The 11,443-nt window shown below is 55.9% G+C and overlaps 1 protein-coding gene across 2 annotated transcripts; it reads left to right on the forward strand.

The window, feature by feature from the left end:
* The first annotated feature begins 1,887 nt into the window (after nt 1-1,887).
* Nucleotides 1,888-11,168, forward strand: GMEB1 (glucocorticoid modulatory element binding protein 1). 2 transcript variants are annotated; one of them, XM_074161882.1, is made up of 9 exons: nt 1,888-2,015; nt 3,059-3,141; nt 4,113-4,237; nt 5,181-5,284; nt 5,723-5,877; nt 7,080-7,208; nt 7,896-8,033; nt 9,132-9,254; nt 10,462-11,168. In XM_074161882.1, the coding sequence occupies exons 1-9, from the start codon at nt 1,888-1,890 to the stop codon at nt 11,166-11,168; spliced, it is 1,692 nt and encodes a 563-aa protein (XP_074017983.1). The 2 variants fall into 2 exon arrangements, with proteins under 2 accessions (XP_074017983.1, XP_074017982.1); XM_074161881.1 differs by having other exon boundaries at nt 1,888-2,014; nt 3,028-3,141.
* The last annotated feature ends 275 nt before the right edge of the window (nt 11,169-11,443 follow it).

Consider the following 11,443-nt stretch of genomic DNA (forward strand, 5'->3'; position numbering starts at 1 on the left):
CTCCCCCTTTCCCCTCAGCCCCCGGACCCGGCCGCTCGGCGACGGTAAGGGCCGCCCGGCGCCGCGCTACGGGAGCCGGGAGGGGCCACGCGGCGGCGGGGCGGGGCGGGGGGCGCAGGCCCGGCCCCGCCGGGGGAGGGGAGGGGGCGCCCCAGCGCGACGCCGTCGCCGCCGCCGCCGCCGTACGTGCCGCCGCCGCGAGGGCGGACGTCGCGCGCCGCGGGGGGGTTGGGGGGGGGGGGGGGCAGCGCCGTTGCGTCCTCCTGCGGGGGGGGGGGGGAGGGGGGAAGGCCACACCCCTCCCCCGGGCGGCCCCGCCCCACCGCGCGACGCGGGGGGGGGGGCCCGCGCCTTCCCCCCCCCCCCCCCTCCTGTGACACCGGGGGGCTGCGGCCTTGGGGGGGAGTAAAGGGGGGGGGCGATGACCTCTGACCTCTGCCCTCGGCGACCCCCGTCCTCCCGGGTGACTCGGCCCAGTGTGGCACCGGGGGGGGGGGGCCGGCCCGCGCACTGGGGGGTCCCGCAGACCAGGCCGCGGCTTCTCCCTCTCCCGGCCGGGTAATCCTGGGGGGGGGATCCGGTCTCTCCCGGGTGCTGTGGGGCCTGAGCGGGTGAGACACACACAGCCCCCCCCCACCCCAAGTGCCGCCTCCAGCTCCGGGGCCACCAACATCGGAAGGACACGGACCTGTTGGAGCGGGGCCAGAGGAGGCCACGGAGATGCTGGGAGGGCTGGAGCCCCTCTGCTGTGAGGACAGGCTGAGAGAGCTGGGGGGGTTCAGCCTGGAGAAGAGAAGGCTCCGGGGAGACCTGCCCGTCCCTAAGGGGGCTCCAGGAAAGCTGGGGAGGGACTCTGGATCAGGGAGGGGAGCCATAGGAGGAGGGGGAAGGGTTTGACACTGAAAGCGGGGAGATGGAGATGAGATGTGGGGAAGAAGTTCTTTGCTGTGAGGGTGGTGAGAGCCTGGCCCAGGTTGCCCAGAGAAGCTGTGGCTGCCCCATCCCTGGAGGGGTTCAAGGCCAGGTTGGAGGGGGCTTGGAGCAGCCTGGTGTGGTGGGAGGTGTCCCTGCCCAGGGCAGGGGGTGGCACTGGGTGGCCTTTAAGGTCCCTTCCCACCCAAACCATTCTATGATTCTAAGACATGGCTGAGGCATGATGACCCGCAGGGTGCGTGGGCTGGAGTGTGTCCCCTGCACCAGTGGCTCTCGTTTGCTCATCCCTGCTGTGGCCACCCAGCCCGCCACCGCCTGCCGTGAGGTCCTGTCCTGACACCAGCGCTTTCCTAGAAGCTTTTAAACCCCGTGGGGTTGATCCCGACCCGCAGGGCTGAGCTCCGGCCCCTCAGCAGTAACAAAACCACCTTTGTGACCCTCTGTGAGTCTCTCCTGTAGGATCTCCACCTCTGCCACTGGGAATACCGGCTCCTCCGCAGCCCATCTGTGGTGGGGTCAGCCCCAGGCACCTTCCTGGTGGCGAGGGATCGGAGCATCCCAAGGGCAGCTGGACACTGCCGCCGGCGGCTGGGGAAGTTATGGGTGGGATGGCGCCGGGGGGGGATCTGCCTCTTGTCAGGGTGAGATGTTCCCAGCTATGGTGATCGAGAGGGGAGGAGAAATCCTCGTGTGTATCGACAGGCGCTTGCCGCCTCTCTCTCTTGGTGAATTTAAAACGCCTGGTCCCCTCTTGGGAGCCGCAGCTTTGCTCTGCCGGCCCTGCGGTCCCCGCCAACCCGGCCTTTGCTGTGGCGGGACTGGGCGATCATGCTTAGAGACCGCTGCCTGTCCCTCTGCCCGCACAGGCAGCGGTGCTGCCGCGGTACAGACCTGCCTCTGCTTTGCCCTCTGCAGCACCGCGGCACCCTGCCACCGCCGGGCTTCATGTGAGAGATGGCGAATGCCGAAGTGAGCGTCCCTGTGGGTGATGTGGTGGTTGTACCAAGTGACGGAAACGAAGGGGAGAACCCGGAGGATACCAAAACCCAAGTGATCCTGCAGCTCCAGCCGGTGCAGCAAGGGTGAGTTGGACGGTACTGGTGTGTCTGGGCGGTGCGGGGTGGGATGGGGAGGGAGGGGGGGGGGTGTCCGTGTAGATTTTTGCGGTGTGCGGACCGAGCGTCGCTGCGTTTTCCAGGACTGCGTCGCTTTTGTGCCACGCACGGTAGAGAGGAAAATACAACGCCAAAAAAAAAAAAGCTTTTGTGTCTGTCGCTGTCACGGTGCCTCCGAGGACTAAAATCGTCCTGCGGGGACGTGCCCGCGCCATGCAGTCTCTAGATCTGGCGATGGCTGTGGCAGTGGGGACACGGCGAGATGGTCACGGTGCTGCCCCGGCCATGCGTTCTCCTGGTCTCCCTCTTCCCTCTGTGGCCCCAGAGTGGGTTTTTGCCACGCTGCAGCCGCTGTACGTGATGGTCTGTGCCCGTGTGTCCAGATCCGCATATGCAGATCTGTGCCAGCTTTCCCCTGAAATAATCCTCCTCTAAAATACAATGAAGCTGGGATGTTGGAGGGAATTTGGTGGTCCTCCTGACAGCTGCTGTGCAGAGAAGTGGCTGCCACCAGGCGCTTCATCTTAACTCTGGATCAATCAGGATGTAAATATCCTGGCTCCAGCTTGATAATATTCACAGGGCAGGGTGGCTGTAGACCTGGCAGTGACTCTTCCCTGCGTGATCACCCGTTCTGCAGTGTCACACAGGGCTGGGAGGGAAATCCTGGGGCATTGAGCTCTGCTTCCTGTTGTCGTGGGGAACCGCCTGTATCAGAAAGCGGAGGAGAAGGCAGAGGGAAGCGCGCTGCAGAGCTGCTTCAGTGGCGCTGGCAACACGGAGAGTGAGATGACAGGACTGGGAACGCCTCTGCGTGTTTCAGTCCTTGGGATTATTATCCTATTTTGTACATGCCAAAAAAATGCCAGTGATTGAAACTGTATCAAACAAAATCCTCATCTCTCAAGGACAGGGAAGAAGGAAACAAACTGAATTTTTAACGCCGTGCTGTGAATCTTAATTTTCCATGATTTATATCGTTTCTTAATCAATGCACGCTTTCACAACAGGATTTACCAAGAGGGCTCCGAGGCCAGCGCCGCCGTAGTGGCCGTGGAAACCCACACCATCCACAAGCTGGAGGAAGGGATCGGTGAGTTCCCGCTTGGCGTGGGCAGGATCCCCTCCTCTGCAGGGCTGGTCGCCGCTGAGCTGGTGTCTCTGGTTCGCTGGGCTTCCTTCTGGCTCTGCCCCTGCAGATGCTGATTCCCAGGCATGGATGAGGGTGCAGGGTCTGGGCATACTCTGGAATAAGACTCTGCTGTTACTGCTTGGTCTCAAAAGTCCTGGAACTGAGATCCTGGCTCTCCTGCAATGAATGGTAAGGGCTCCCACGGGGTCCAGGGGAGCCGAGGTTTCTCCCTAGTCTTGATGCGCAGACACCAGCAGGCAGGAATGATGGTTATGAGGATGGCGGTTGTGTCTGCGCTGGCTGAAGCAGCAGACTGTGGTTGGTGGTTCTTTGCTGAACGAACGGCCTGACAATTTGGGTTGGATGTTTGGAAGAACGGGCAGGTTGGCTCCGGGTGCTCTCTGCCATCCTGAGGAGAATGTGGGGAAAGGCTCCTGTCGTTAGGTGCTGTCGTTAGATTTCGACTACTCTTCTGCTTCCTGTGTGGGTGTGGGTCTTCTGGCAGTATTAGCAGAAACTCTGCGTGTGAAGAGAATATATTATCAGTAAATATCTGATATCGCTGCTAAACAGATACCAGAGCTCCAAGAAAACTGAGAGGCATCGGTGCTGCAAATTTTAAAGCATTTTGTTTCCACAAAGATTGTTCTCACTGACCCTGCCCCTCCCTTACAGATGTGTTGGGTTTCTGATCTCGCGTTCTCCTGATAGATGAGCTTCATTTTGAGTGTTGCTATATTAAAAAGCAGATGCCAGTTGCTGCTAGAGCTAGTAATTGGAGGAGACTAAGAGAGGACTGATCCTGAACTGGGATCAGCCCTTCTTTTGGTTTGCTGAGCGTAGATCTCGCAACCTGTGAGTTTTCACCTCCCACCTTGTGGGATTTGAGCCTCTTGGGTGGAGAGTTTCATTTTCATCCCTTCCTCCCTCAGACCCCAGCACCATTGAAGCGAACGAGGAGATCGAGATCGCATATCCCATCACCTGCGGGGAGAGCAAAGCCATCCTGCTCTGGAAGAAGTTCGTCTGTCCAGGAATCAATGTCAAGTGCGTAAAGGTAAGGGAGTTTTAACAGCAGGTTCCTTCTCTGCTCTCAAAGTCTGGGGCTTGACCTTCTCAGGACTTTTTCTCTTTCATCTGAGCCTTGTCCTGGAGCCGAGTGACTTCGCCTTTGCAGCGTGCTGGATTTTTAGTGCTAAAATTGTTTCTAGCATGAGGAGAAGCAGGGGAGGAGCGGGGTAAGGAGTGAAGGCCTATCACCCACCTTATATTTCAATGCAGCTCTTGACTACTGTTTAAAGCAGGGTCGTATTTGGCACTTGAGGAGGGACTTGGAGCTGAAGGCAAGCCGGGGATGCGTATTGAGACCTGCCAGAGCTTTTCTTCCTTGTCTTTGTCCCTTGGTGCCCTGATACTCCGCTCCTGTCACTTCCTCAGTGAGCAGGTTGCATCAAGAAGAGAAATCTTGCTGTTACCTATTTCCCCTTGAGACTGTGGAATGTAAGAGCTGATGCGCTGAGTCCCTGTGTGCTGCTGCGGCGACAGCGCTCTGTTGCTGACCCTCGACAGGAACTGTCTTAGTCACTGGAGCGGGACAGAACAGATTCCCGAGTGAATACCTGCGTCAGCCAGATGTTGCTGGGCTGTTTGATGTAACAGGAGTCTCCTGTAATGATCTCCAAGATGACTGTACATGTTCCCAGAAGGAGCTAATTTGGTTCGTGTTTCATACGAAAGCCTTCAGGGCTGTTCTTGGCAAGAGCTGTGTGGTTCGAATGCTGATGGCTGGCAGGTCATCCCTGCAAACATATCCATTCTGGAGTTATAAGCATTGCTGTGCCGAGGGGATCAAAGCTGGCAGGGATTTGAGAAGCAGCTCCTCTCTCTGGGTAGAAGTGGGGGTTTAGATGAGCTGCGGGCTGGCTGTGTTGGCTGTCCCAATACAGTCTTCCGAAATGACGTTTCCCTGTTTGCTGAGCCTTTGCTTATCTCATTGTCAGTTCAATGACCAGCTGATCAGCCCGAAGCATTTTGTTCACCTGGCTGGGAAGTCTACCCTGAAGGACTGGAAGAGAGCCATTCGCCTCGGAGGAATCATGCTGAGGTATTTGACTTGCCTAACGCTCTTTCCAGCTTCAGGGCTTCATCACTGCAGCTGCAGGATCCCGAGCAGGGATTTTGTCTGCTTTGCAGTCCCCGGGAGATCTCTCGGAAGCTCACATTACTTGGCCAGCAGCCTGCAGAGATCCTGGCCCCGTGGTCTGAGGGGCAGGATTCCTCATCCTGTGCAGAAGTGGCCTCGCCTGGGGGACCTCATACTTGGTGGGGGTGGAACAGGATCGGACCCCTGCACCTGAAGCTGGGGAATGGCTTGTATTTGCTGTTGGAAAGCCCTGCAGGAGATGTTTTGTTTGCAGAGTGGTGCTGGGTTTCCCTTTCTCCATCCTTCCCATGGCCCGTAGCATTCCTAGGTGAAATACTCCCTTTTATCTCTGGGTTGAGATTTGAGCTGAGCTTGGTTCTCTCCCCACTCCCTGCACAGGAAGATGATGGACTCGGGGCAAATCGATTTCTACCAGCACGACAAAGTCTGTACCAACACCTGCCGAAGCACCAAGTTTGATCTCCTGATCAGCAGCGCCAGAGCACCGGTGCCGGGGCAGCAGAGCGTGGTGCAGACTCCCACATCAGCTGACGGTAGGAAACCAGTTAGCGATGCCACAGGAGCTTCCCTCCGACGCTCCTCTCCCTCCCTGAGCTAATCAAAGCGGGTTGAAACCCCCCCACACACACTTTACACCTTCTCCCCGAGTGTAGCGGGGCAGTCCCATCGTTCAGGAGACTGCTCTGGTTTCTGGGAAGGAAAATGCTTCTGGTGGCTGCTCAGAGAGGTCTGGGGAGCTGTGCTCTGTGGTAGTGGGAGGGTTGGAAAATGGTGTTAAGCAGTGAGTAGAGGCAGCCTTGGGAGCCAGGGGAGGGTCACCTTGAAGGGATCCCCGTTCTGGGGTCACCCTGTGAGCAAACACCTGAGAGAGCTTGTATGGTATTTTCTGATGTCCTTTTTGAGGGTGTATTGCAAAGGCACGAGATGGGCTGATGCTCAGAAATGAACCGAAGCCTGCTGTCCTCTTCCGGAGCAGCTCCGCATCACTGAGACATCCGTGAACGGGGTGTGATGGATGGATGTCATTTGATTGTCATTTCAACTGGAAATTCTCAGCGAATCTCATGCTTCAGAGAGGAAAATGATCTCTCTAATGAGCTTAGGGGAGAAGACTGCTCCCAACCGTACCGCACCGTTCAGCTGGGCAGGTTACATGTCTCTAAGGCCCTGGGTGGGTGGGATGGCAGAGTTGTCCTTAGGTTAAGGAGAATCTCCTGGAATGCACACGGAAAAACCATACCATGGCTGCGGATTGGTTTAGTCCCAAATTTCATCCAGAAATTTAGGATTGAGTCAGATCCATTTCCCTTCTATGCGAACCAGCTTGGACCCTCATTCCCTGAGAGATTTGGGCATCTCTGGGATGCAGAGCTCCCTGGTGATGATGCGAGGGGAAAAGGGTGGCTGGGCTGAGGCTTATTTGTTCCCTTCTTTATTCTGATCCCTTTCTGCTCTTTTTATACCAGGACTCCAGTTTTGTTTTATGGGGGGCACATGGTTTTCCCTCCAGAAGCCCCAGAGCCTTTCACAATCACGGTTCAAATGAGAAGCAGCAATATTTGCTTTTAGCTAATTCGGCTGAAAGAAGCCAGGCACAACCAACCTGACCACGAGAGTCCAAAAAAAAAAAAAAAAAAAGAGCCCTGGAGGGGTGAGGGGGGGTGGAAAGCAAAGCAGGGATTCAGGGCTGGCGCTCCGGGTGCCGCAGAGAGGGCTGACGTTGCCTCTCTGGCAGGGAGCATCACCCAGATCGCGCTGTCGGAGGAGAGCATGGAGGAGGGGATCGAGTGGAACTCGGCTCTGACGGCTGCCGTCACCATGGCCACTGAGGAAGGCATGAAAAAGGACACGGATGAGATCTCGGGTAAGCTCAGGGTGTTTGTTGGGTCTTTTCTCCCCCTCTTCTCGCCTTTTACATTCTGGAGACTGAAATGCTGAAAATAAGGAAAGTTTAGGCAATGACAGAGCTGTCCCCCAGCCCCTTGGCTGTCCCAGCATTTCCCAGGCGTGCGGGTCTCCTACCAAATGGAGCTCCTCACCGCAGACTTCAGCCCTGGCCTTGTGGCTTATGGATGGATGATCCCCCAGATCAGTTGCTACAAGTTTATTTTGTTCGTTAAAAGGATGTAAACGCCTGGCAGCCTGGAGCTAGACTGAAGCCATCAGTGAGCAGTGTCTGTTAGTACCCTGTCACCTCTCTTGGCTGTGTCTCTCTGGCCGCGGTGCATTGCCTTCCCTCTGAGGATCAGTACGGAAGCTTGGGCAGAATTTCCTCAAATAAAGATTTTAAGCTCTGCCTCTTGCACGGATGAACGGAGGCAGTGAAATGTTGCCTTGAAAGTCACGGTGCTGCTTGAAAACACGTTACTGATTCTCTGCCTGGTTCTGTTACACTTCTTCGGGGTTTTCTTTTGCGTGTTATATCCACCCCAATGGCCAAATGAGAAGTCGTCTTGCAAAGTTACTCTTGCCTGTAAGGTTTAAGGTAGTTTTATGAAAAAATGCCAAATGCTTGTACATGTTGACTTCTTGTTCCCTCTCCTTGTGCCAGAGGACACGCTGATGTTCTGGAAGGGAATAGCTGATGTGGGGCTGATGGAAGAGGTTGTGTGCAACATCCAGAAGGAGATAGAAGAAGTCCTGAGAGGCGTCCAGCAGAGGTTGGGTCAGTCTCCCTTCCAGATGACAGGTAGGTTGTGAGCCGCAGCCTCTGGCTCTGTGGAGGGGAAGGGTGCTCAAAAGGGCAGCTGGAAGCCAAAAATAGGAAGTGCAGAGGCCGTTGAATCAGGGTGGTGAGCGAGCTACCGCTCATTACCTGAGCTGCGGGAGCCTGGTGTAGGTGTGATCTCAGCCTGCCCAACTTGAAATGCACGCGGTGACACCACTGCAGGGCACAAGGACACAATACGCCACCCTGTTCCCTGAGGAAAATGAGCCTGGCGACTTGCTGAGGCCATCGGGCCACTGTCCTCAGCTCCCGGCCCTCGAGAAAGCCTGCCCAGATTCACTTCTCAGACCGGAGATATTGAAACGCTTTTCTCCGTGCCAGTGCAGGCTGAAACGGGTCCTGCCCCCTCACTCTTCCTTCTGTCTTCACTTGTGCCAGAAAACCTGGTTTTGGGGCCGAACCACATGAGGGAACTGATCTGGGTTAAAAATAACTCCTCTCCCTTCTTTAGGGTTATTTTTAACTTGGATCGGTTCCCTAATCCAGTTCAGTGCAGGGTTTGAGAGCACCTCTTGTCGATGCTCTTGCTGAGAGAACATCCACGGAGCCACAAACTTCACTTTACCCAGGCTATTTTTTATTTATTTTTACTCATGTAGCTTTGGGCCGGCGGATCTTTGTGTCTGGTAGGTGGCAGCTTTTGGAAGCTGGGAATGATTGAAGTCAGTGGATTAGAATAGAAATTTTGCACAGCTTTCAGCGGAGCTGGCATGTTAACGACACTGTCAGCAGCATGGGGTGATAATTTGTAGGTGGAGAGCTCGTTTGTATCTCTCTGATTGCAAATTATGCTTTCATTTGCAGCCGTTTTGAGCTGCTTGGCTGACACATCTCTGTTTCATTCGCTTTATCATGTGAATGGGATTTATTTAGTCCTTGGATGTCAGGAGGATGCGGGAGCGGGGTCTGCCCTTGTCAGCCAGCCCTTGCGAAAGAGCAGAGATGGTTTTGCAAAAAGCGGCAGAGCATTTTTGGTGTAATACGAGCATCTTTCGAGTACTTGACTGTGGGACTACACCTGAGGGACCAGGCATTTGTCCCCACGCGCTTTCCTTGCAGATGCTGCAGTCTTGAACAACGTCGCCCACACATTTGGCCTAATGGACACAGTCAAGAAGGTTCTGGACAACAGGAAAAACCAGACAGAGCAAGGAGAGGAACAGTTTCTTTACACGCTGGCAGGTACAGTCAGCCCCTTGGGAGGCTTCTCATCCTCCTGCTGCTGTCGGGAGCTGAACCCAAATGTGGTTCATTTGGGGTTATTGTTCAATCCACGCCGCCCTGAAACAAGTGCATCCCAATCCCTTTCCATCCTAGGGCTTGCGTGGAGTTTCCCCTCTCCCTTCCCTCGCGGTGAGCAGTTGCCTGGGGCGTTCAGCAGCCCAAACCTGTGCCCTTTGCCACAGCTGGGGTGCTGGGGGGGCGAGGCCCATTCCGTCAGCGTTGGGAAATAGGTGCCGTGTGGCAGTTATCCGAGCTGCAGGCGGTGCCATGCTGTGCCTGAGCTAATCAGCTTCTCGGAGTACGGGGTGCCGAGTTCTCCGCTTGTCTTGGTGTGGAGCTATCAGGTGTCTTACACGGCTTCCCCTGATTCAGCCAATAACCTGACCCGGATTCCCCGGAGCTGAATGGTGTCTCCCTCCTCACCCTGTCCTGTAGGACCTGTTCTTATCTGGGATGTCATGGTCCCCTACTGCCCTGGATAAATGAGATTACTCTGCTACTTCCTCCAGCATTCACGCAGACAAGGGTCGAGGGAGATGTTTGGTTGACCTGCTCCTTGTCCCCAGTACAGATGGGGAGGGGACCTGCTCCTGGGGAGGGGATCCAGCCAAGCTCAGGAAGCAGTTCCTATTGTCTGGAGGGGCTTGTCCACACTCCCTTCTAGGTGGATCTTGCTTGGGGAGCAGAAATTACCATCTTCTCACCAGTAGGAGCAGCCAACTGGTGTAGAGCGTTGCCTGTTCCTTCTCCAGGCGCAGACAGGCAGCCAAAGCAGGCTGGGCGGGAGCAGAACATTGGCCAGGGCTGTGTGGGTGGCAGGAGAATCTGGCCTTTCCCTTCAATGCAATTCAAATCTTGAGTGAAATGCTAAGATCACACTCGACTGGGTGGTTTGGAGACCTCCTGTCACAGACATGGGCTGTAGTGGTTGTTTGGAGACCTCCCTGGGTGCTTTTGAGACCTTCTGTTGCAAACATGGGGTGTAGTGGTTGGTTGGAGACCTCCCTGGGTGCTTTTGAGACCTCCTGTTGCAAACATGGGGTGTAGTGATTGTTTGGAGACCTCCCTGGGTGCTTTGGAGACCTCCTGTTGCAAACATGGGGTGTAGTGGTTGGTTGTGGAGCCCACGAGCCCCCAGGAACTCCTTTAGCCGTTCTCTTTGCAGACCTGGAGCGGCAACTGGAAGAGCAGAAGAAACTTGCCAAGGACCAGAAGGCAAAGTCCCAAACCATCCAGAACGTGGTGTTGATGCCCGTCAGCGCTCCCAAGCCCCCCAAGAGACCCCGCCTGCAGCGCCCGGCCTCCGCCACCGTCCTCAGCCCGTCCACCCCCATCCAGCAGCCTCAGTTCACCGTCATCTCCCCCATCGCTATCGCGCCCGTCGGACAACAGTTCTCCGTGGGCAACATCCCGGTGGCAACCATTAGCCAAGGCTCCAGCCCGGTGACTGTTCATACCTTACCCTCTGGCTCCCAGCTCTTCCGATACGCCACCGTGGTGTCCTCCTCCAAGACCAGCTCCTCCGACACGGTCACCCTCCACCCGTCCTCCAGCCTGGCGCTGCTGAGCTCGGCGGCCATGCAGGACAGCGGCGCCCTGGCCAACGTGGCAGCCGTGGTCAACCCCGTGGAACTGGTGGCCATGGAATCCGGTCTCACTTCCACCATCCAAGCCGTGGAGGGCACCTCGGACGACGGGCAAACCATCATAGAGATCGACCCGGCGCCGGATCCCGAAGCGGATACGGATGAGTCAGAGGGCAAAGCTGTGATCCTGGAGACAGAGCTGAGGACTGAGGAGAAAGTGGTGGGAGATGTGGAGGACCATCAGCACCAGGTCCATAACGTGGAGATTGTGGTCTTGGAGGACTAGCGGGGGAAGGCAAGCGTCAGTTTGGGGAAGAGTTGGGAATTTGTTTTATTTTGGGCTTTTTTGTTAAACATCTTTTCCAGCCACCCCATTTGTTTCCATGGATATTTTCGTTGTACTGTATATAATATATATATATAATTATTTTATTTTTTTTTTTAAAAACAAAAAAGCTGGAGAAACACGTGAGACCTGGAAAAGGCTCCGTCTCTGTGGAGCACTGAACAATTCCGCCTGTTGGCAGGGTGAAGGAGAGACTGGATCTCTGCTGAACAACC

This window comes from Numenius arquata, chromosome 21, assembly GCF_964106895.1.
Source record: "Numenius arquata chromosome 21, bNumArq3.hap1.1, whole genome shotgun sequence".
Taxonomy (NCBI): domain Eukaryota; kingdom Metazoa; phylum Chordata; class Aves; order Charadriiformes; family Scolopacidae; genus Numenius; species Numenius arquata.